The sequence below is a fragment of the Rousettus aegyptiacus genome, unplaced genomic scaffold (assembly GCF_014176215.1).
Source record: "Rousettus aegyptiacus isolate mRouAeg1 unplaced genomic scaffold, mRouAeg1.p scaffold_m13_p_13, whole genome shotgun sequence".
Classification (NCBI taxonomy): Eukaryota; Metazoa; Chordata; class Mammalia; order Chiroptera; family Pteropodidae; genus Rousettus; species Rousettus aegyptiacus.
The window spans coordinates 32396321-32422385 of record NW_023416288.1 but is presented as its reverse complement, the minus strand read 5'-3'; the positions used below and the strand labels follow the sequence as shown (position 1 = coordinate 32422385).

Below are 26065 nucleotides of genomic sequence, written 5' to 3'. Positions count from 1 at the left end.
TGGAGTTCAACAATGCTTTAAAACACAGATCAGCAGACTTTTTCTCTAAAAGGCTAAACAGCGAATATTTTAGTCTGTACAGACCATATGGTCTCTGTCTCAAATACTCAATATTCTATTGTATGCAAAGCAGTTGCTGATAATATATAAATGAGTATGGCTATGTTCCAGTAAAACTTTATTTATGGGCACTGAAATTTGAAATATGATAATATTCTTTTGATTTTTTCCAAACATCAAAAAAATATATAAAAATCAAGTGTTGCTTGTGGGCCATATAACAACAGGCTGTGGCTATTACAGCCAGATTTGGCCCACACGCTGTAGTGCCAACTCCTGATTTAGAGCATGACCCTCCTGATATCACTGTAAGGAAACTGAGTGACATCGTCCTCCCAATTTTGCATAGAAAAACATTAGGACCCAGAGACTTCAGAGTTCATCAAGTTTAGCTTCCCTTTCCTCCTCCTTTCCTCCATTGTGTAGATAAGGAGATTTTGACACACAGAGGGAACATGCCTGGCTTCAGGCTACATCTTACATTCTACCTACCTTCCTCTACTCAATTCCAAACAAAAATTTTAAGCTGTATCCACAGCCACAAAATTCTTCTGCCACATTCTCATTATCAGTGAGCTTTTTAAAAATATATCCTAAAGGATTTTTTTTTCTAATAAACACCTTTAAATTAACACTTATTAAGCTCAAACCTTGATATTTAATTTGTATCGTTAAAACCTGTACAAAGCAATTAGCAGTGACAATTGCGTTGTAAATTTGAGAGAAATTTTTGTTAGTCAAGTGACACAATGATATCTGTGGGGACATTACACAGACACCATGAAGGCACCCAAATTCCAAAACGCCTGTGGAAGCTCTCCAAAGCAAAATTTATTCCAGAATTTCAAGGACAAAAGAAATGTCGGTTCAGTTATAAACAGAAGAGAAACTGCTTCCGCAGACTAGGCTGAGGCCAGTGGTGTTGGCCAGGATGGGGGACTCCAGGCCAGAGGTTGGCACTCTCAACGCAGTGAACATTTGAACCCAGGCTCCAGAAGAGCAGAGTCCTTGTCTCTTTTCCACAGCCGTGTACCCTCCAGACCAGACATACTGATGCTCAGTAAATGATAGCCGAAAGATCGAAATCAGTCTGCAAGAGGTGAGTCCTAGGAACTGACCTCTGCATTTTTATTCCAGGGGGGGTGAGATCTTTCTTTAGAAAAATCTTAAAAGGTTTTTCTCCAACCAGGAGCCCCATCAGAAGGTGGTCACCTTCACCCCTGCATGACTATCTTCTTATCTGTCCTTAGCCTGCCACTTAGATTTGGAGTCACTATATATACACTCTGGATATAATAAAGACATGGACAGTACTGCCTCTAAGCAATTCAGGAAGGGCAACCAACGTTTAGGAATGAGTCAGAAGTGTTTTAAAATGCAGACGTTTATAAAAAGTCCTAGGAATAATAAATTCCCAGGATAATTTATTACCTACACTTTTCAATTTTCTTGGGAAGTTCTAATTCTCAGCAAACATTAATTGTCATCTGCCATCGTTTAGGTTATTTCCCCCATTTTACAGCTAGCCATTGGGTAGAAGTTTAAATGACTTGTTGCCAAGGTCACATGAAGAATGTCAATCTAAATAATTCATGATTTCAGCTCACTCCCCTGCTATTCATTATATCGAAATGGAAGGTTTGATGAGGGTTTCCACCGCCTTCAAGTCTGCTTCCTTGGTGATTGACGGTGTATTCGCTGCTCTCTGCTACCCCCTGTTGATATGAAAAGGAAAGTGTGGGTCTCAAGACCACATTTCTGAGTTAGGTCCATGGAGCAAAGCAGCATTATCGACATCCTCGGGAACTGGCGAGAAATCTAAATTATAGGGCCCCGCCCCAGAACATTGAATTAGAAACTCAAGGGGTGGGGCTCATGAGTCTGTGTTTTAACAAACCTCCAAGTGATTTGGCTGCAACTTGATAATACTTTTCTGCATGAAGTTCTAATGTCCTAGCCTCCTAATTATCATAAAAATGATAAAGTGTCTTCCCACTGCTTTGTTCTCAGGCCTCACATAAGGTCTATACCACTATGCCATACACAAAGGGCTTTCACATCCGTTTATTCTTTCAGAGAGGTCTGCAGCAGCTCTGTGAAGTGAGGGAGGGACCACATACCCATTTTACGGACAAGAAGACTGAAGCCCAAGAAAGGGCAAATAACTCGCCCAGGGTTTCTCAGCTTTAAGTGGCAGGGCTGAATTCGAATCCAAGCCTTCTGTCTTTACATCCACATCCAGGATTTCTCTGAGTACTCCACAACAGGGTTTTCTAACATTTTGGGCCAGATAATGTGGGCTGCTTGTTGTGGGGTGCTATGCTATAGCTTGTAAGATGTTTAGTAGCACTCCTGGTCTCTACCCACTAGATGCCAGTAGCATCCACCCTGGTAGTAACAGGCAAACATGTCTCCTAACGTTGCCAACGTCTCTCAAAGGGCAGAGTAACCCTTTGAGCGGCACTGACCTACGGCCAACTCATAATTAAGGAGAAATTTCACAATTCATGTTCTGCAAATTTTGTACTCTTTGGAGATGATTTAAGAATAAATAGCTTATTTTTGGCCTTTAGGACATCTATGAAGCGAAGGAACTAGATTAAACGTTGATCTCCACCAGCTCCTTAAGAAAGTGCTCATCACACATTAAGAAAATTAACAATGATTCCATAATATCATCTGGTATCTAATAAGTATTTAAATTTCCCTCACTTGTCCCAGGAATGTCTTTTGAAGCTTTTGTTTTTCCATGCAGGATTCGATCTAGATTCCTAAATTGCTTTTAGTTGTAGTGTTTCTTTAGTCTCTTTTCATCTAGAACAGGGGTAAATGAACTATGTATGGCCCATGGGCAATAGCTAGCTGACCACCTGCTTTTGTAAATAGGCTTTTGCTGGAACATGACTATGATCTTTCATTCATGTATATGGTAGCTTTCGCGCTACATTAGCAGCACTGAGTAGTTTCGACAGACACTGTATGGCTCACAAAGTCTAAAATATTTACTACCTAGCCTTTTGCAGGACAAGTTTACTGCTCTATAACTTAGAACTATCCTCTTGCCTTTATTTTTAATATAATACTGACTGTTCAAACAGTTCAGGACAACTGCTAATAGAAAACCTCTTCTTTTAGATCGGTCTGATTATATACATTTATATAGTAAATTTATTGAAATTTCACATACTGTATATATGTATGTATATATATATATAAATATAAAATGCTTATTAAGGTATCAGTGCTTCAGAAGGCGGCATTAAACAACTTTTTACATGTCAAAACTATAGAGGAAATTGAAAGGCAAACAACAAATGGGAAAATAACTACAATTCCAGGATCATGTCTCTCCAAACTTTATTTTTCAGGAAGAAGAGGAAAAAAAATGTCATGTCTAACATATGATATAGTCACAAACAGAGGTAAAACCCTTACTGATCAAGTTTCTCTATCATTTAAATAGAGAAACTAGTAGGAAAACCAAGGACCTCCTTCTTTAGAAAACAATATATAATTTCAAATACTTGCACCATAGTGTACAGAAATTGTGATAGATACACAAGAGTGTCAGCACTGTGACACTGCTGGGCCATGTGTCTAGCAATGTGCCTGATATACAGAAAGCACTAAATAAATGTTCATGGGATAAATGAATGAACGAATACCATTCCTTTACACAGCAGGTCAGGGCAGGTTGCCGCGAAAATGTTCACTCCTATTTATTACATGATGCTGCTGCTGCTGCTGCTGCTGCTGCTGCTGCTGCTGATTTTAGTATAACAAGCATACACTGTAGTAGAAGCTTGGCCTGTTATTATTCTGTTAGGAGCTCATGCATGTTCATTGAAATAGGACTCAGTTAGCTTGGAACATGAACTTAAGGACAGGAATACAATACATTGGTTTTATGCATGTGGTTATATGGAAAGCTACAAAGTGTCTGTCCTCTCCTTCCAGGTAACCTGGTCAGACTAATGAATAGTACCTTCTCCCCCTAGTCTTTGGACACAGCATGTCTATCCTACTAAAGCTGTTAGACATTATAAATGAAACATAAATCATAATGAAAGGATGCACTGCTGACTGATTTTACCGGTTATATAATATGGTTGAGGCTGCATGCAACATAATTCCTCATTTCTCTAAAATATCATTTAACCTATAAAAAAAATCGGACCTCTCTAAACCACAATATATATTTTACAATAATCTTTAGGGAAAAAAAGTTAGTGGCCATCTACTCGAGCACAACTCACGTACATGGCACTGAGGAGTGAGCTGTTGGTCAGAAACAAGGCTGAAGATTTACAGACTTCCCGGTTGGTTCCTGAGCAGTGGATCTTTTTCCTGGCTTCCAGAGAAGAACTTAGCCTTTGCATGGTTGAGGAAAACATTCAGGCCTTTGCCTTTGATCCCAGTACTGTTCTCTACCGGTTTATATTCCTTGTGTTTTCTGAAAGCAATGTGTTAGACAGATTTTAAAAAGATTTCTAGCTGGAGTATGTTACTTTCTACAATCTCCTACATGCTCAGTGCAAAGGGCAAACAACAAATTGGTTCATTCCATTTAACTTAATCTTTGGCTTTTAAGACACTTATGTCTTATGGAAATAAGCTTCTTTTCTTTAATTCATGCAAGAAATGTGCCTGTTTACTATAATTTGAGATTATATGTTAAATATTAAGCTGACACAATTTTGTAAAGTTAATGACATCTGGTAGCGTATTTAGGATTTTTTATAAAACAGCGAAATCAGCAGGCTAATTTGGTATTCATCATTCAATGGGAGATTTTCCTCCCCCACACAAAATGGTTAAAAGCCAAAAAGGGAAAATGACCTATTCGTGCAGCATATTGCTATTTATTTTTGACAGTATACTATAGCGATTTAAAGTGTGAGAACCAGCAACTTACTTGTACACCAAGAGGGCGATCACAGTGACAAGTATGGCCACGCAGCCGACAGAGACCAGGACACCATTTACCATTCTCGAAGGGGAGCCTGAGTCTTAAAACAGAAGAGAGACCATATGATTGACCTCTTGTAATGCAATTAAATAAATGAGAGAGGGAGCTTTCAGAAGATGTATGGCTCCCTTTGGACTTTCAGTAATCTTTTCCATTAAATAATGCATAGTCTTTGGGTCAGCTTATCTTCCATTTAGAGAATGAATTAGCATGTCTAGAACACTGTGTTAAGGGCTCAGGAGAGAGATGTCATGTCCTGGAGATGCCTGCTAAGGTCTCATCTGACCCAGCAGCGCCCACGTGGTGAAGGGCTCCGTGAGCCTCCTGCCCTCAACTCTGGTCTCCTCTCCCACTACCTACCTCCCAGCTGCGCTAAACATCCTGGGAGCTGCCCATCAGCCCCATGCACTTTCAAATCACCATGCGTCTTCCTGACAGGTCCTTCCCTTAGTTTATCTCAGGTGTCCGCCCCTTTGGGACATCTTCCAGACATTCATGAGGCAGCTGGTCATCCCTTCCTTGGTCACTCCTCTACTTGGCTCTCTTCCTCGATCACGTAGTATTGCAATTACCTCCTTTTACATATTTCTCTCCAATTAGATTATGAGAAGCATGAGGCAAGGATTATGTCTTCTCTGTACTCCTGGAACCCAGCAACTCAACTAGTCTTGTCTTTACTATCCATGTATAGCTGGTGTTTATTTTTCTCCCTCTCCTCTGCCACCATTATAGTCCCAGCCATCAGCCTCCTCCTCCAGGAAGACCTCTTAATTGTCTACCTGCTTCCAATTTTACCTTCCAATGATCCTTGCTTCACTATAACCAAAAAGCATCAAGACCATGCTTTAAATGGTTCACCTTATGCACAGAATAAAACCCTAATCCTACTGGTGGCCTATAAGGGTCTAAATGGGCTTTTTTTTTTTTCTTTCAATTGGTTGACATTCAATATTATATTAGTTTCAAGGGTACAGCATAGTGGTTAGACAGTTATATAACTTACAAAGCAATCTCCTGCTTAAGTCTAGTACCCATCAGACACCATACATAGTTATTACGCTATTATCGGCTATGTTCCCTATGCTGTACTTTGCAGTTCGGTGACTATTTTGTAACTGCCAATTTGCGCTTCTTAATCCCTTCACCCTTTTAATCCCCCCTTAACCCCCGCCTCCCATGTGGCAACCATCAGTTTGTTCTCTGTATCTATAGGTCGGTTTCTGCTTTGTTTATTTTGTTTTTTGAGATCATATGACATTTGTCTTTCTCTGTCTTATTTCACTTAGCATAATACCCTCTAGGTTTATCCATGTTGTTGTAAATGGTAAAATTTCATTTTTTTTTTTATGGCTGGGTAATATTCCATTGTGTGCGTGTGTATATGTGTGTGTGTATACACACACATTACATCTTCTTTATTCAATCATATATTGATAAACACTTAGGTTGCTTCCGTATCTCAGCCTGCTCATTCTTGAAGTTCCGGTCTCGGTTCAGAGGAGGCTCTTCACCAAGCTTGTGCTGCTGGGTCTGCGGGGCTTCCCCTGACCCCACAATCTACAGGGCCAGCCTCTGTCCTCTCTCTCCCATGCTGGTCGCTCTCCATGCCCTGACCTTACTTTCTTCACAATGTTGTCTTATTTGTTTATTGTCTGTTTTTGCTCACAAAAGCAGGGGTCCTCTTCCTCTCTCCTCCCCCACTCTCTCTAGAACTGTGTATCTTGTGTCTAGAGCTGTGCTGGGCATGGAGTAGATGCTTGATGAATATTTGTTGGAAGAATTGCAGGAACTTCATGCATGTTCGTTGCATCAAGGGGAAAAAAAAGTCGTTTCAGCTCAAAGTCTATGGGTTTGCCTTTGAACAATAACCTGTTTCTGAAATTCTGACTTTGAAACTGGAGTCATCAAATTACAATTACCACTGGGTTAAAAGCTCTCCTTCTGAAAAGTAGGTAAATGGGTTATCTTTTTGTTGTTGTTGTTGATAATCTACGCATATCAAATAAAGAGTTTATTGTATTTGCTAAAAAAAAAAAATTTTTTTTTCTCCTTCTGAACTTCCATTATTTGGCTTTGGAAAATGGCTCAGGTCACACCTCAAGTTATCACTCGCTACAAAAATTAAAGGAGTACAAATATCTAAACATCTGATTTGGATAAGAGAACAGCGGTTTGCCAGCACCAAGGAAGTTTCATAGACCAGCTTATGAGTCTAACGCGATTCTTAAAAACTGTGGTAGTACCGGAGCAGCACACACAGCAGTTCACGGAGGCCAAAGATCCCCGCTCACTCGGAAACGGAGGCCAAGGCATGCCGCTTTCCACCCTGTTCTCTTGAGCTCTTCGCCCGAGGACCCCAATGCGCCCCACCTCACAAACAAAGCAAGGTACTTTTGTATTCTTGTTTTTTTTTTTTGTTTTTTTTTTTTAAAAACCTACACCTTGGGTCTTACCAACGATAAGCCCTCATCAAATATTATATGTATGATTACTTAAGCTTTTCTTTCAATGAGGTTAAAGCTGCCTTTTTTTTCCCCCCCGTTAACAGATAACTCTATGTTTATTTAACTTTATGAGCTAGGCTCCAAGTCCACAGCAGTTATTTGTGAGTTGGCCATTAGATCGTACCTGATAATACTCAAATTAAGAAGCACAACTTAATCTCTCCTTTCCTTTCCACCAAGTAGCTCTCCTTCTAAGATGATGCAGTAACTCACAACAAAGTTGGTCACAAGTGACATGCAGTTAGGGTCACCAGGTAGAGTCCTACTTTTGAGGCCGGGGAACACTGGAAGCCACCAGCAAATTAAAATTTCTCAATGAAATATTTTAGTCTACTTTGTTAATATTTTGTCTCTCCAGGCATTAGGAGGGTAGAGATTAATTTTCTGGTGAGCATCTGGAAAATAGGTCCATTGGCTTGTTACGGTCTCAATGTAATGATTGGGAGAATATGAGAAGGGAAAGAAAGGACATGCGGCAGGTTAGAAGGGAGCCAGGAGTCCACTTGGCTTCTCATTTCTCGTCTTAGCTTCATATATTTGCCCAGGTGGATTCTAATGACATGATACCAGCTCACCCTCTGCTATAGTTTAATGGGAGAACATTGATGTTGTTGTTGTTTGATGTTGGCCTTTATACTTCCCCCTTGAAATACAAATCTATTCAAGCATATGGTGATCATGTCCTGTTATTACTGCTCCATGATCACAGCAGATTTTTTTCATCAAAAGGCTTTTCTTTGGCCACTATTTCATTCGGTCCATCTCTCTCATCCCTTCCCTAACTAGATTTGCTGTTGAATTTTAATGCTGGTTCTCAAATCCATATTAACAATAGTTCAATGAATTTAGCACTGAAACAAAATTAAACATTGATGACAAAGCTCTGAATAGCTCTAGTATTGAACACAACACCCTTTATCTGCAATATGAAATGCTTGTACAACCATTAAAAAAACTCACCTCTGCCCGGGATAGAGACGAGGGTGCTCGTGAGGGCCAGACTCGCATTATCACCCAGAGTGAGGTTCATACAGTATGTCCCGGAGCCGTTGAAGGCCCGTCTCACAGTCAGCAGACACATATCACCCACATCCACAGGGTTGCAGAATGTGCCCTGGGCGATCTGGCAGGTGGGGTCAGAAATTACGGTGCAGACCTCGGTGGGAATGCTGAGGGTGTAAACGGCACCAAGAGGGAGAGAGGAGTGTTGTCGTTTTAAAGGGAAAATCATTACATTTCTATAAAATTGAATGCTGCATTATTTTTACTCAACGCATACGAAGTTGAATTGTTATGTATCGTTTATCCTTAAACAAGCCTGGATGTGAGCTACTGCTTTCTCTGTATCCTGTGGAAGGTGAGGCCCTCAGGGTGGAGGAGAAAGAAATTATGTCCTCCAAGGCCAGGGACCATTGGAAATGGTGTGAAGCCCAAATCATTCCCTCTACCTTTCCTCTACCTAGCATGCCCGAAGATGCAGCAGCTCAGGTGTTAGGCAAAGGTGTCATTAAATGCCAGAGGAGCTGGCCCTGCCTGGGTTCCTGCCAAGCTACAATGGCAGCAGCAGCAATGACAGCTGATTATGCGCTATTTACTGTGCACAAGGCACTGAGTTTTAGATAGGTGACATGGTCTCGTTTATTCCTCTCAATGACTCTACGAGAAAGTAATATTATCCCAGTGTGCCAGGGGACAAACCAGCTCGAGGAGGGGAAATAATTAGCTCAAGGTCACACAAGCAGTTAGAGATGAAGCTGGGACTTGAACAAACGATGTTTGACAACTGTCCTTGTAATCCCTAGACTGCCAGGCCATGCATTACTCAAAGTCACTGTTTTGCTTCTGAGTAGACTTCCTAGAGGGAGAGACCAATGCCAGGTCCAGCGAGGGTGGGCGTGGGCGAGGTGCAGGGCACACCCTGGCCTCTTGCAGAAGCTTCACGCCTTCGGTCAGCTTTTCCTCTAGTTTCTTTGCTTCTCTTTTTACCAAATAAAGCCACGTATTTATACCAGCTCATGTTCTTGATTAATTTATACATTTACATACACATATATTTTAATTACTTGATTTACACATGTGTAAATCAATTCATGAACATACTTAATTAGTTAATAGATATAGTACACGTATTCATAGTACATATATTAATATCTATTTAGTCTATTATATACAGTTGTAACCAAACCATAGGAAGTCAAATTATCTAATGCATTAGGAGAGCTTTGCGAATTATAAAGAGAGACAGGATTATCAGGTATTGCTATTAATTAATGCCAGGACACAGCCATTCTACACTGGCCTCCTGCTACTCTAGAGGAGGCTCAAGGAGTTTAAGAGAGGGGTTTGGAGCCAGACCTCAATCTGTGAACCGCGCCCTGCCCAGGATCCACTGTCCATGGGAGCAAGTTCTATGACTATGGCCCCGTCTATGAAATGAGGAAACTCATAGGATTGTATGAGGATTTGATATGAGAACAGATGTAAAATGTTAAGAACATAGTAAGTGCTCAATCAAAACTTATTGTTCAACTTCATCGACAAAATGAATGAGCATTGCTCAACTCTAGCAAACCAAGTGCTTGAGAATGCCTGGTATGGGGTCCTTCCTTGTCTCGGCTTACTGATGAACCAGCAATTAAATCATCTTAGAAGGGGAGACTGGGATCGAGGCTTCTCTTTGGGCCTGGGGTCCTCACTTGACCCTTTCCTCTGAGACAATGTACTCACGTCCCGTGGCAGGTCACGACAAAATCCATCAGGGAGCTGTCAGGCTGTGGTGGGGGAATCTGAACGCTGGTCATCTGAATGATGTTAACCTCCAGAATTCCATCTAACAAAACAACCCCATAGGAAAAAAAAATCAAAATACAATGGAAACCAAACCAAATCCAACCAATTCAAACCACTCCTTAACAAATCAGAAGGCCAAACAAAATGGAGACAGCCTTTTCGCCACACCAGAAACACACCAGATCTGGGAATCTACCCCATAACTTCGGATTCATGTCCATGCAGGATTTTCAAAGTCAAACTGAACTGCTCTTTACTCCTGAAGCCTGTATCTGTGCTATAGGCAGCATCCCCTCTGGGCAGGTGTTTTAGGAAAAGGTACCCCTGGGGGGATGTAGCCCCCAGGCTCAGGCCTTGCCAGATTCCCTTGGCAGAGGTGGCTCGGCCTCAGGGCACAGAGCACAGTTCTAGCCCTTATTCCCGGAGCCGGGGTACCCAGCGTGGGCTTTAGCCCCTACTTATCTTCTCTGTTGGGCACCTGGGTCTGTGCCTAAGATGTATAGCCAGGTGTGGTGGCTCTGTTCATTCCTTTCTTACATACAATAAGTGAAATCAGCTGGAGGGAGAGAGTGGAAGTTGCGGGAACTTGTTACTGTCCTTCCTTCAAGGCACAATCATTCAGATCTCTGGGATGCACAGGGTCGAGCATCCAGGCCCCTGTGGGACATTAGTACGCGGGCCTCACCGAAGGATCGTTTCTGCCAGGGAGTTTATGGAGGGCCAGGGTAAGCAGGTGGGAATCTAAAAATTGGTAGAGTCCTTGCTTGTACATATCTGGTATCACCCTGGACAGAGAGAGTGGATGCCCCTGCTCCCCGACCCCACTCCTTCAGAGTCAGCAAAGTGAGTGCGTGGCCGGAGGTAGATTCTAACATTCTTTCTGCTGGTCTTTTTTCTTACCTACAATTGTAACAGTGGCTTTAAAGTAACCGTATCTGTTAATCTGGCAGTCTTCACCAGGGGTCTCCCACAGCTCCAGGGGGTTGTCACCAGCAGGTACTAGAGAGTTTGAATAAGATTTTAGAATAGTTGCTGAAAATTCAAAAGATGTATATGTTATAGCCGAAAATCTAAATATCTCTCTACCTGCTCTTTAGAAGAATATCAAGAATTTTTACTATTAAATTGCTACAGAAATCGAACTAAATGTGTAATGATTCATAAAGATGTGAGAGCTGTAAAGCATTATGATTGTTAAATTATGTAGATAAACACAATCCCATCATATAAATATAGGAAGCCAATAAAAGGTAGAAGCCATGTTAAAATGTGTGATAAAACAACCATGATGAAAGAAAGCAGGCCATAATAGATAAAGTCATATTTTAATTTTGGAGGCAGGTATTCTGAGCTTAAATTTCAGTTCTCTTGTTCTTGGCTGTTTGAGACCATGGGCATATCATTTAACTTTTCTTTGCCTCAATTTACTCATATGTAAATAGGAATAATACTTCCTGACCTAGTAGGGTTGAACTATGAAACTTATATAAGGTATATAAAACCTGCTTTTCATGTCTGCCATATAGGAAATGTTTAATAAATATGTTTCCTTGCCTCGACATGTACTTCAAAAATCTATTTGGATATGAATAAACTATAACATTTAAGACATAATTTAAAATGTTAAGGTTGGTGTGTAATAGATTACGAAGCAACGTGAAAAAAGGTAATTCTTTTCCCATTCGGATGTCTCATAGCTCCAAAGTTTACATTCTAAAAGTCTCACAGTTATTGATGAGCTAAAGTGTGGGAAAGGAAAGGAGTGAATATAAGATGATTTTGAAAAATAACCCTTTGAGTATGACTAGAGCAAAGAATTAATACTCTGTATACCTGAAACTAATACAATGTTATACACCAATTTTACCTCAGTAAAAAAAAAAAAAAAAAGTTACAATTTTAAAAAGCTCTAATTAAGGTATTGATAGTTCTTTAAAATAAGATTAAAAGACTGGAAAGAAAACATGATACTGAAAATATAATGCTATTTTCTCTTAAATTTCAAAAGGTATGAAGATGGACTCAGATTTGGGGGAAGAGCATCAAAGCTTTGTAAGGACTGTATCTCTAACACAGTGACTTTAAGCACGAAGCCAGTTGGGAGATTTCCCCAGAGCCTTTAGTGGGCGAATGAATGTGCCATGTGATGCTGCTTCACTCAGAGGCCCCTTGTCAGAGCGGTTCTCAGAGCACCTCTGGAAATAAGTGTTCCATGGCACACGTTTTGGGAAACGCTGCTTGGGTAAAGCCCTGAAGGGTTTTGACACCATGATGGATTTAAATGCAGTGGTTTATCAGTAGGATTAGCTGTGGCAGGCTCTTGAGAATGTCCTGAGTTTCACAATGGTCCTTTGAAAGTCACAGGATAACCATTTATTTTGTCTTGAGATTTAACTGATGTGTTCTGTAGTAATAGATTTGTGTGAAATATTTCATTCATTCTTTCATTCATTTGTTTTTTTTATGGTGACATATGTGTGAAGTATTAAAGATGGCTGTGCCATCCCAGAAAACAGGAAAATTCCTTCATTTGAAGTTCTTGCCAGGCAGAATTTAGCTATCAATTTAGAAGATGAAATAGAGACCCTGCCATATTTAAAAATAACACTTCTTTTAAACAAATGATCAAATAATAAAAGTCAAAATGCATATGGCATTTTGAAGATATATCTAAAGTCAAGTCTATAACTATATACATATATCTATAAAGTCGAGGAATGATTAAGGGGCTAATGGAGAAAATCTAACACCTTAAAAGACAGATGAAAAAGAAGGCAAATTGCATATTTAATTCACTATTTCGGTGCCTATTACCCAGAGAATGGTGTGAGAGCCCTTGATTCTTTTGGGAAGTTCAACATGATATATGATATGATATGATATGATATGATATATGTGTAGTATTATACTGATCAGCATCAGTCTTACAAAGTTTCAAAGTTTGTTTTTTTCAGATCTGTTCACAAAAGTCTGAAAAATGAACAAGGGCGCTGTTAGCTAGGCAAAGAGAAATTTGTGACTTCGAACTAGTGCACACTTGTCTGCCCTCTTTGCCAAAGATCACCTGGGAAAACACTTACGTGAAGACAGGGTGGGTTTTGGAGGTCTGGGTGTCGGTGGAGGACAAGGCCCAGGCACTGCAGTTTGCACAGTGAGGTTAAAGCTGTAGGTTCCATTGAGCACATACGTGTGATTCAAAGTGTGATTGTTGGTGACAAAGAGACCACTACCGTCGCCGAAGTTCCACTTGTAGTGAATGGCAGACTCATTGAGGAAGTGGCTGGGATCATGAATCAGGACATTGAACGTAATGGGGAGGTCCCGGAGAAAGATTTCATCAGACGAATTTCTGTTGTTCTTCTGAGACATATTCACAGATATAGGAATCTGATCTAAAAGATACAACCAAGAAAAAAAAAATGCATGATTGCTTGATTTTAAGTGGATTGCTTCAGTAACGCTTTTAGGTTAAAAATTAAAATTGAGGATAATTCAGCATCATTTTTCCTTTTCCTATGCAAGTTTTCTAGAGTTTCCCTAAGTTATCCTGGAAAACAGAATACCTCATTAAATATAAATGAATTTGAGGAGTCCAGATGAATTGTAACCTAACCCAAAACACGTGGCTCTAACTCTTTCTTAACCCACTAACATCACCAGATACTAAGTGCCTCATCGCAATTAGTTTAGAGTTCACACCGCTCACCTGTTACCACGTACACAGTTTTTACTTTTGCCATTGGGACATACGACCGTCGGTGTCTTCTGTAGACAGTTACTTCCATGAGCTGAGGGCCAAGCGTCATGTTGGTTGTGTTTATCGAAACACTCAATGAACACCGTCCCAGTTTCTGGAAATACTGACCTTTGAGAGGTTGGAAATATTTAGGCATTAGTTCCATTACATGATTATTATAGGAAGTCGCTTCTTAAAGACTAGCGACTGCCACTTAGAGATTGCCCTGGGGAGGGAAAACAAGATGGGGATGTGGAAAGGAAGGGAGATGATGTTCATTTTTATGTAAAACGAACACACAGTTAAATAAACATAATTGCATATAGTTGTTTAAAATTAACAGAGCTGTTTAGTGGGATAATACAGTCATTAATTTACAAATAAATAGTTTTTATAAGTAAGCAGTCTGGCACTTGAAATACATGTTTCTCATAAAAAATACATGGTGAGGTATCCAGTGGAGTTTTTAAAAATTTATCCAGAAATCTACCTTATTTTTGTAACAATATTACTATTTCAGCTATGTTAGTAAGCGGCCGTTTTTTAGGGGACTAGAACCCTCCACCTTCTAATGGTATTTGTATATAATTATACGGTAAGTGATAAAATCTATAGTAGGTATAAACACATTTCTAGGACGCCCTTGAGCTATTCTTTTTCTTTCTCCAATCCTAACCTGCATCTAACTGCCACTGTCAACTAGTGAAAGTAATTCCTTTCCGTCAGGGCTCAAGGATTTTTCTAATCCCATCGAGGAACCCAGTATAGATGTGTCATTGGAACAACAGGTATTGTCAGGTGGATGCCTGTGAGGTGGGGATGGTTAGAGGCCATGTTTGTCGCATGGTCAAAGGTGTCAGAAATATACTTGTCTTCTAAGGAGTGTGTTATTTGGAACCGTCCTTTACTTTAAAACGTAGAGGCAGTTCTGATGTAGGTTGTAGAGGGGAAGAGGCGTCTCCCGGCGTGTTAGTTGTAAGTGAGGAAAATGTGAGTTCTGGCACCGGGAGGTAGATCACAGGGGCTACACTTAGTTGAGGGAGAATGTCAATTAGATCTGAGACCTCAGCAGCAGAAGATGAAAATTCAAAAGTGTTGTTAGAAAAACAGAGCAATTTCTGGCTGAAAGCTGATTTTAAATAAAAACCTCTCAACCAGTTAATGAAGCTAAAAAGAGTCTGGGGTGTTAGTGAGCATAAGTGACCCCATGCAAACTGCCAGGTCAAAGAAATCATGATGTTTGGTGAGCTGACTGACAAAGCCATGAAGACGGTGAAGAAAAGTCAGCTTTAAATCAACTGATTCAAATAGATGGACATAATATTTTATTTTAATTTTTTCATAATACATGATTACATATTTTGTGCTTTGCTCAATTGGAATGTATTATTAATATTAATGTTTTGATTTGTAAATAAGTTAACTGAAGAAAGAGAAGCTTTCTCTAATTTACACAGAAAGACAAAACGTTTAGAAATTTGGAGGCTGCACGATCGGGAGCAGTTTTCAAATCCTCACAGCCAAGTGGCACCTGGTGACATTTTTAACTAAGAACTTAGCAGCTTTGCAAGTAATAACCTAAATTTGCTGCTCCTAAAAATAATCACTTCACTAGTAATAAAGCAAAGTGAATACCATTTATAGTTAAAAAAAGAAATAGGTAGAACTGTGGTTAGATTATGCTAGTTCTACATGATGGAATATTAGGCAGTCATTAAAATAATGCTTATAAAGAATTTTAATGATATAGTCAAATGTTCGTGACATTAAGGAAAAATGTGTACACATTATAATTTTATTTAATAAATACTAGTAAACACTGTCATATTAAGTAATAACCTCTAGTGTTAATTATGAGTTTTTTCATTTGTACTTTTCTGCATTTTCCAAATTTCCTAAAAAGAACATATTTCTTTAATTATTAAAAATTCATTTGACAATATGAATAAATAAAGAATAAATCAACAAATGTTCATCTGTGTGCCATTCAAACAAATATTAATGTTTTTCATATTACTGCATTAGTCAGAAAAAATTCTACTCAATTTCTGTTTTTAAAAGGAAAGCTGGATCTGCTTTTTTTCTGTCTTTTTAATTCCTGGAGATTTGCAAGGCTAACTAAGATTTTATTTTTATCCCTCCCTCTCCATCCCAGCTAAAGAAAGTTAGCAGATTATTATTAAACTCTCAGTGTTATAGTTCTTGATTACAGAATAAGAAAAGAGAAAAAAAATTTAAGTTTTAAGGAAAGGTAAAGAAAAAGCTAAGGGAAGTTGTAAAAGCCCAACCAAGTGTATGAAACATGTAGACAAAATTCATTTTCCTCCATCCGTGGTGGTGAGGGAAAGGCCTTCCGTCGGGGAAGACGTGGTGGCTCTGGTTGGTGCCATTTCCCCAGTCGCCGTCCTCTGTCCACGCTGTCCAGTTGTAAACGTATGGGTCAGGAGATGGACCCGTCTCTAAAACAAGAAAGAAACAAGCCATGATTGTCATCTGGACTCAGAATGCTCAATGGTCATCATTGAATTAAACATTTTTTCATAACTAGTTTAAATAGTAGTTGGACAAGTAAAACCCTAATGTTCAGAATTCGAATATTCAGTGGTATGTTTGTGACCTGTGCATTTTTTCCTGCATATATTTCTATAAGTTTCATAGAAAGCAATTATTCATAAAAGTTCAATCTAGAGATATAACTTGATATATTTTATCTTCATATTAGGTTTCCAAATCACGACTGTATTCAAGCTGAACAGAGGGATGCTTTATCTTTTTATTTGGATACACTTTATCTATTGCTGACTCATTTGACGTTATGACTCTCCACTCCTGAAGACTTCAGCACACATCTAAGAATAAAGGTATTCTCCTGCATAGACACCACGTCATTACCACTTCTATGATGGTACTCAAGGGTCACATACTACATTTGGCTGTTTTGTTTCAGAAAGAAAAAAAGGTTGAGAAAGAAAGAAAAGAGCAAAATAGCAAAATATTTAAATAGTTGAATTTAGGTAGAGGGTATTTGAATGCTCAATACACCTTCCTTTCTACTTTTCTGTGTGTGTGACATTTTTCATTTTAAATGAGTCACGGGCAATATCTTTTCGTCTAGCACAACCTCCACACTCTTCTTTTTTTGTTTGTTTGTTTTTTGTTTTTTTCTTGGTATCTCACTGACATTTATGGAGAGTCTTTTTATTGACTGGTCACTTACTGCCATTAATATTTTTTATTCTTAAATTGACCCAAACATGGCCAGGGGGAGCTCCTTCAGTCTGGCCTCTGTGTCCTTACGACATGTCCCCATTAGTCTCTGAGTGTACCTTGTTTCCTGGCACAATAAGATGTGCCAGGCTCATCTGGTACTTTTCCTACCTTATACCTGGAACCTGTCATTTCATCAAAGATCCTTAATTCCTTTTAGTGGTAGTAGATATTTTCTTAAAATTTTCAGATGTCACAAGGACGCTTTCATATAAAAATGCTTAGAGGGCTAGATTGTCATTTGAAATGTTCATAAGAATTAGCTTTTTTTTTTTTTTGAATAAAAAAGCTACAGAATATTAAATATGATACTTTTTAAACTATCAAAATCTTTCTAAATAAAATCTAATGTTTTCCTCATAGAAAGATATATTAAGAAAAAATGAACACACTGACAATTTAATAGAAGTTCTAAATAATAAAATCAGATCATAAGTGCATTTAACAGCCTTGTCACTGATTGAAGAATCTAGGTAATCAGCTCGGAGTTTTTGAGACTGTCCAGCTCTAACAAGATAATTTCCTTTGATTTATTTGTGTTCATTTGTGCTCTTTAACATGTACAAAAAGCTTATCTGCTTTAACTAAGAGCAAAGCAAATCCAAAATCTATACACAAACAGCATTTGCTTAAGAAACACTTGTGAGCAGAAATTAAACTGATCAGCGAACATCTGTCAAATTGACTATTTTCTGAATAGCCAAAAGAATTCCAAGCAATAAAATCAAAATTGAAGAATCAATAAGGCATCCTCTGTCTAATCAACTGGACACTAAGAAAAAGCTGAGCATGACAGTATAGACAATAGCTTTTGAAAAGGGTTCCAAGTCGCCAGTTTGCTGAAGTGGCATGGGCTAATGATTTTGATGAAGGGACTGGGTAGAACCACATGCTCACCCTCCCTGTCATCCTACTTGAGGAGAGGGTGACATGGGACGATAGCAGCATCTTGCATTTGCGGAAGTACCTGTGAGCATTAAAGTTTTTGAGAGGGATCCACAGTAGTTTAGGAGAACTAGTACTGTATCCAGTAGTTTGGAGAACTAGGGTGTACCCGTGATATGAAGAACATTCCTTACCATTTCTGCAGTTCTTCTCATAGACTATGCTGCCATCAGCATCTTCCTTTTGGCATCTGGGAAATGCCAACTTCACCATGAATGTTATATTTGAGCCCACCAGCGCTGGGGAATCACTGGTCAGAACCACCTGCACGTGTCCGCCTAGGACAAGAGAGAAGTGGAGTTCAGTGATCACGCATCTCTCTCTCTCTCTCTTTCCTTTCTCTGATAAAGTTAAATCTACTTATAAGGACCAGCCAGAGGATCCTTCTGCCTCTTTATGACACATTAATTTATTTTCTGGATTCTTAATTTTTGATTTGAGTGCAACATTCTAGAAGAGGAATGGAAAAAGAAGTCAGACCATTTAAAGAATTCTCTAAAGATGAAAAAAATACTTAAAATAATAAGAAAATCTGCTCAATTGGACTGAGGAGACAAGTATTAAAGGTCTATGTTCTAAATCTCAAAACCAATGACAGAAGAAGTCATTCAGTCATGCGAATGAAAAGATACTCACTTTTCTACAAACTACACCTTTGAGATGGTCAAAAACAACTCTGGAGTCTCAGATCTTCTGAAGGCAACCATTCACTCATTAGTTAAATAGGTTTGAGGCTAAATCTGCTCTCTCCAAAAGCTTCCAAGGAGGAGATTAAACTGGTTTGTGTGTGTGTGTATGTGTGAAAGTAATATGTTGAGATAAAGGAAAAATTGCCAAACCCAAGTTCTTCCCGTTTGGTAACTGGAGTATATTCACAGAAGAAACATAAGCCACATGATCTCTAAGTCTAGAACCTTGGAAACTAACTTAAATAGGAAATGAGAGCTGTTTGCGTTGAATCTTTTGACTTACCTTTCCAGGAGTTTTTCCACCTTGGGTCTCCTCTTTTCCACACTGGATAGAGTTCTTCGTTCCAATCATTTTCATCTGAAGACCAACCCTTTAGTTGGTTATGCTCTCTTATATAACCGGAAGTTCTTTCATTGCTCAGCACTTCATGAAATCCTGTATCGATATTTGAAACACAAATTATTTGGTCTGTTCCTTTCCTCATTTAGTATTTACTTAACAATGGTTAAAGCCATTTTGCATTTCATAAGGTTGGAAAGCACATATATAATATTTCCAATGTGTCAAGAAAATAAAGGTGTTGTTTTTATTTTTAATGTGTACTGAAAATACGTTTAATACAAGTATTCAGACCCTATCTCTTTGTGTACTTGAAAAAAATCGAGGAAAAATTTCAAAAGTTAGTATTTCTTGGCCATATTTTGTTTCTCAATCTGTATCCACTGAATGTTTGAATTTGATACAATATCATTAGGAAAACACGGATGCCAATGCTCTTCAGACCAGTTTTTGAATCTTTTCCTGTTTGAACTGTTCACTTGGCTAAAGGAATGTCAGGCTCAGAAATGCCTCTTGGATTCCAAGAGATGCATACTGGTGAGCCCTGTTGTACAATCTAAGTTTTTTTTTTTATGGCCTAGCTTTTGGTCTGTCTTGGTGAATATTCCATATGCAGTTGTGTAGTCTACAGTTGTTGGGTTCAGTGTTTAATGTCATTTATGTCAGGCTGGTTGATATTGTTTTTTGATACTTTTATGTTCCTATTGTTTTTCTGTCTACTTGTTATTTCAATTACTGAGAGACTGATGTTGAAATCTTCAACTGTAAATATGGATTTGCCAATTTGTCACTTTATTCTTTTAGTCTCATTAATTTTTGCTTTATATATTTTGAAGTTCTGTTTAGAATGTTTAAATCTTCTTCATGAATTGATCCTTTTATCATTAGGGATCGACCTCTATCTCTGGTAATACTTCTTGTTCTGAGTATACCTTGATATTCTTAGTGCTTAATTGGCTCATCTTTTTCCATACTTTTACTTTTAATCTATATGTTTTTTTTTTTAAATATTGGAAGTGGGTTTAAAAGTCTACCCTGCTTTGTATTTGGTGCGTTTAGTTAATTCTCCTTAGAACGGACTTTGGAGGTGGCAGGTTAATGCTAAGATGCTTGGAGCTGGGGCAGCCATGTTTAAACATGAGGGCACAGATCTGAAGAAGCCAATACATCAAAGGTTTCAGAATGGAAGGGTGAAAAGAGTTCTTGCTGATAATTGTTGAGCTCTTACTCTAGCCCTGGGTTTATTGTGATACTAAGTGTCTTACTCAACTTATCTGAGTATTCTGTTACTCACAGACTAAAGCTCAATTGTCAACTGTCTATAATCCTCAGCTATACCCTAATCACATATTATCATAAACTGTTATCTCAGCAATTCGGATGGTCTGTGTCTTGGTTTGGCCATGAACTCTTAGAACCAGAAACACTGTCTTCTCTTAAATCCTGGAATAGGTCTTCCACAAGGTGTGGTATTTCACAGGTATGGTATTTCACAGGTACTCAGAGAAGCCATATTGAACGGATGACTAATGTCTGTCTCCTATTCTTCCTCCCTCGTAAGAGGAAGGAGCAGCATGTTGTTCCCTTCTTATGATGGAGCTAGATGGACTAGGAAAGAACATTCAACTGGGACTCACAGAACCCAGTTTCTAGTCTTGGTTCTGCTAAACAGGCGGTGTGACCTCAGGCTATGTGTCTTCTCTGGGCCTTCAAATCAGACAAAAACCAAATGTCCTATGATTCTGTGAGATTGTTCCTATTTAGAAAATGATACTACTAGGCGAGGGCAGGAAATGCTTGCTTATCAGTAAATGTTTATTACTGAAAATTCACTCAAACTGAGTCACAGAATGGTAGAACGTTCAATCTGGAAAGAACTAAGATTAGTTCAAGTCCCTCCATTTTATAGATGAAGAAATTCATGCCTAGAGACGTGATAGTGATTCACTAGGGATTGCCTTTAACTGAGTAAAAATGAAGGTTCACATCTTTTGATTCCCAAGACCATTGTTTGTACTCTTCCAAAGAGTCTTCCACTTCCTCGCATCCTGAGGGAAATTCAGTGTTTTCAGAAACATAATCAAAACAGATTTCTCTTCTGATTTTAAACATCAGAAGTCAAGGAAAAATGCAAAATTAAAAGGAGAGTGACTAGGAATAAACACAGGTCCATGGAACGGAACAGAAAACCCAGAAAGAGACCCACACGAATATGCCCTAATGATTTTTGACGAAGATGCAAAATCAATCTGACAGAGGAAAGCTAGGCTTTTCAACAAATGGTGTGCTACTAAAAACCAAAAAAAAAAAAAAAAAAAAAATAGGAGAGATATTCAGGCTAGACTAGGCTAGGCAAGAATTTTAGACTTGACACCAAAGACATGATCTATAAAAGGAAAAAATGATTAATTAAACCTCACCTGAATGAAAAACTTTGCTCTGTAAAATACCATGTGGAGAAGATAAAAAGGCAAGTTACAAATTGGGAGAAAATATTTACTAGCTGTATTTCAGACAAAGAATATCTAAAATATATTTTTAAATGTTCAAAACTCTGTTAAAAAACAAACAGTCCCATTAAAAAATGGGTAAAAGACCTGAACAGACATTTCGCTGAAGAAGATGTCCAGATGGCAAAGGAACACATGAAAAGATATTCGGCATCATTAACCGGCAGAAAAATGCTCATCAAAACCACAGTGAGATATCACTATACACCTGTCGGAGTGACCAGAATAAAAAATAGCGACACATCAAATGTAGGTGAGGGTGTGAAGGAACGATCCCGCACTCATTGCTGGCGGGAACGTAAAATGGTACAGCCACTTTCGAAGAGAGTTTGGCAGTTTCTTGTGAAACGAATCATATGATTACCATGCAAGCAAGCAGTTGCCCTCCTGTGCATTTGTCCCACAGAAACGGAAGCTCAAGTTCACACAAAACCCTGTCCCTGAATGTTCCTGGCAGCTTTGTGCATAACAGCCCAACTGGAACAACCCAGATTTCCTTCGATAGGCGAAGGCTTCAACGGCGGTACCTCCGTACTATGGAGCACTACTCAGTGATAAAAAAGAACAAACTACTGACACATGCAATGTCGATGAAACAGGGTGACGAAAAAAAGCCACTCTCCAAAGATTACATACTGCGGTGATTCCATTTATACAACATTCTCTATATAACATTCTGGAAGTGACAAAATTACAAAAATAGAGAATGAATTAGTGGTTGCCAGGGGCTGGAGGAGGGGCGGGGTGGGAAAGGGATGCGGTTTGGCCCTACAAGGCATGAGGGATGCTTGTGGCGATGGAACTGTTTTGACCTTGTACCATAGTTTCATAAGCTGCTACCATTGAGGGAAACTGGGCCAAAGGTGCAGGGGGATGTCTGCCCTATTTTTTGAAAACTACATGTGACTCTATAACGTGTAGAGTCAAAGTAACAAAGTTGAATTAAAAAAGAAATACATCAAACACAATGGTAAGCAGACTTTAAAAGGAAAAAAAAGAGGGGCGTGTGTGTGTGTGTGTGTGTGTGTGTGTGTGTGTTGGGGGAAGATGTGAAGGTAAACCGAGTCACTCCCGGCACTGCCACGGCATTCCCCCCTGCACGTTAGCCTCCCTGCTCCGGCCACCCGCAGAGGGGTGGCTGCTGGCCGCTTAACTACTCTGTCCACACCTCCCCTTCCTCCTTTCTACCCGGACCATGAACCCCTGAGGGTTTGAGACACTTCCAAATCCCATCCATCCTTACTTTTTCTGGCCAGAATCTCTAGTCTAGGGCAAGATGAAACCAGGGAAGTCCAAGTTTTGTTTGTGTTGCCTAATAGACTGGGACTCCTCTCAAACTGACAGGGTGGTTCAACCTCAGGCTCATCTGTTTTACTGAGCAAAGATGAGCCAGTGGAAAGAAGGCTGCGAGTAGGCTGTCCCTCCATCTCCCGGGACAGCAGACTCTGGGGTAGTCTGTCTGAGGGGCTCATTGAGGTAAGACAATTGCTACCATGTATGCTCCCACTCCAGCCTTTTTGGTTAGCTGATCTCACAAGAATCCCATTTCTCGGGTTTGCAAAAGAGGAAATGAAAGCTCTATGAAGCTAAGTTATCTGCGGCTCTGTCTCACTGCAGGCAGAGAACCCAAGTCTGTCCAACTGCAGGAAGGACAGCAGCCTGCACGGAAGCCGCCTTTTTCCTCTCAGCCGCTGTGTGGCCTGCGGCGAGTTACTTGCCCTCTCTGTGGCCCGGTTCCCGGTCTGGGAAACGGGATCATCACAGTGCCAGCCTCCCCAAGTGGTCCCCAAGCCACGTGAGCCAAACACAGGCCAGCGCCGCTCTGGCCCCGGCACCCCGCCGCAGTCCTTGCGTCTGGACTCCCTTGTCAAAGCCACCAGGCCTTTTCCTGGGCCCAGTCTCAGGAGATGGCGGGGCAGGGTCTCCAGGGACCTGCAGTGCCCGAGCCTCCAGCCTCAGCTGCTCGCAGTGCCTCTGGCCGCTCCTCTCCACTTCCCCGCAAATGCTGAGCGCCACCCCTCGCCCTGCCCCTTGCCCCCCACTTCCGCGGGGGTGGGGACTAGGGGTGGGCCCGCAGCCCCTAGCACCCCTTCGCACACCCCACCCCCACCCGGGCCTCCCAGCTCCGCGGAGACCCGCCCTCACCCCGCGGGGCTCCCAGCGGTCCCGCCCAGAAAGCGCTCTGCCAGGACGCACTAATTATAGGCCCGTTCTCCCACGAGGAGAGCGAGTGAAACGATGCGTGCACAGGCCCCTCCCGTCGTGCACCCACGACCTCTCTCCCAGAGCTGGGCGGAGCAGGTGAAAAACAACACCTGGGCTTTGGTTTCCTTACTGTTGAATACGGGAAGGACCATCTGTTCCGCAAACGCGTTGTGGGGGATTACTTGAGCGATGTAATGAGGCAGCCAGCATAAAGGCTACGCATGGTGGGCACGAGGTAGATGCTTGTCCCTGCTCAGCGCCTCCCTTCTCCAGGTGCCGGGCAGACTCGGGACCTCTGGACTTTTCATCCAGTGACTGCCACTACTCTTTTGGAGTGAGTCGGAGTGGCCCTTCTGTGTGATGTATAATTCACTTCCTTCTCTCACTGCACACTAACTCTTGCCTGGAAGATGGGGCCGCTATCGCTGGGCCACACACAGCCCAGTGGCTCAACGTTCTGTCTTTGTATGGACGTGGTTCTGTAAAGGTATAGGAACAGAAAAATACCTATCCCCTAGAGATGCTGGAGCCGTCCTAAAGTAAGCAGCACAGTGCACTCCTTGCGTTTGTGATGCTGCTGTTGTGAACGAACTATGGGAAAAAAATATTTAAAAAAAAAAAAAAAGAAAAAGAAAAAGAAAAAATTCTGGCTTTGCATTCTAATCACAAGACGAGCTTTTTAAACAAGGATGCGCCCACCCCACCTCCAAAGATTCCGATTCTACTGATTTGGGCACTAGAGCGTTGTTAAAAAGTCCCCACCCTCTAGTGCATAACTAGAACGGAGACCCCCAGGGCTTCAGCTCTTCTCTCAGAAATCTCAGAAATCTCACTTATAGCAGCAGCAAGTTCCTGCAGGTCTGGGAAGAAATATCAGTATGATCAACAGCTTCTGGGCTGCGACTGTTAGAGAGCTTGTCTCCAGATCTGGGGCCCCATTTTATCTGAGTTCTCTGCCCTATTGGACAGAAACCAGACAAACTTTGTGGGTAGCAATGCTTTGTTCTCAGGCCAGAAACTGCTCCCCTCACACCCTCACCCTCCCACTGTCTGGCAAGACAGTAGGTGGCAATTGCAATGGAAAAAAGCTCCACAAGAGAGACGCGGGCCGCACAGTTATCACTTTCCAAGAGCCTGAAGCAAAGAGGGGAACTGGAAGCATTTTGCTCCAGTTTCAACATTCCCAACAGTTTCCAGAAGAAGAAAGGAGTGAGCAGGAAAGCTTCCTGAGGAGCCTCACAAAGTCCAGCTTCTGGCTCAGACGTTACTTTGAACAACACACCACCTCTTCAGCCAGGAGCCAAAGTGGGTTAAACACAGAAAGTGAGTTACTCACGTTTGGCCGCATCAAGTGGCAATCTTGCAGCCAAAAGCAGAAATCCCAGGAAACAGCAGAGACATTCCATGCTGAATTCGCACAGATCAAGGTTTAACGTGTAACGAACTCCCCTGGCCCCATCCACGAAGGACAGCAGTGCTCTTCTGGTCTCTGCTGCACCTCCCTCCTTATTTTAATTAAATAGGGGCCTCGGGGCTGATCATGTGACGGTATTAAGCACTGCCTGGTCTCTTGAGTTCAACTTCTTACAACTCATGTGCTTCTGACTCACTCTCTCTTAGCATCTGTTTATTCGCATTTCAGATGCACACTGTTTCAATGTTGTGACTCCACATTTCTAGTTGAAGAAGTTTCTAGTTAACTTCCTTTCCCATGGACCCTATTTTAATATCCTTCGACGAATGAAATTTCAGTCTCCAACATCATTGATTACCAACTTGTTGCTATTCCTTTATTGATCCACTCACCCAGCCCATGTTGAAATGTCACAATTATGCTTTTTTCACCTGTAATTTAGACAACCATCTCCTCCTAGTGCTAGCTAATGCTTGTATGTATCCTTCCCCTAAGAGGAGAAAAAGATGGGGGTGGTATCTCTTCAATTACTTTAAATTATGGATTTACATATATGGATAATAACATATGTTGTTCCAGACAGTGATCGAAACAGCTGCACAGGCCTCTAATAGTTGAGAAATTTACCTAAAAGCA

At 40.5% G+C, this 26065-nt stretch overlaps 1 protein-coding gene across 2 annotated transcripts; it reads right to left on the bottom strand.

The window, feature by feature from the left end:
* Positions 1-185: 185 nt before the first annotated feature.
* On the bottom strand, positions 186-25523 carry GPNMB (glycoprotein nmb). Of its 2 annotated transcripts, XM_016159589.2 has the most exons (12): positions 25352-25523; positions 19244-19396; positions 18406-18549; positions 16348-16518; positions 14030-14188; positions 13404-13715; positions 11224-11322; positions 10261-10363; positions 8494-8702; positions 4976-5069; positions 4321-4513; positions 186-1775 (listed from the first exon to the last, which is right to left on the bottom strand). In XM_016159589.2, exons 1-11 carry the CDS (start codon positions 25419-25421, stop codon positions 4366-4368), a joined length of 1662 nt encoding a protein of 553 aa, XP_016015075.2. In that variant the 5' UTR covers positions 25422-25523; the 3' UTR covers positions 186-1775; positions 4321-4365. The 2 variants fall into 2 exon arrangements, with proteins under 2 accessions (XP_016015075.2, XP_036086299.1); XM_036230406.1 differs by lacking the exon at positions 186-1775 and having other exon boundaries at positions 3272-4513.
* Between the last annotated feature and the right edge of the window lie 542 nt (positions 25524-26065).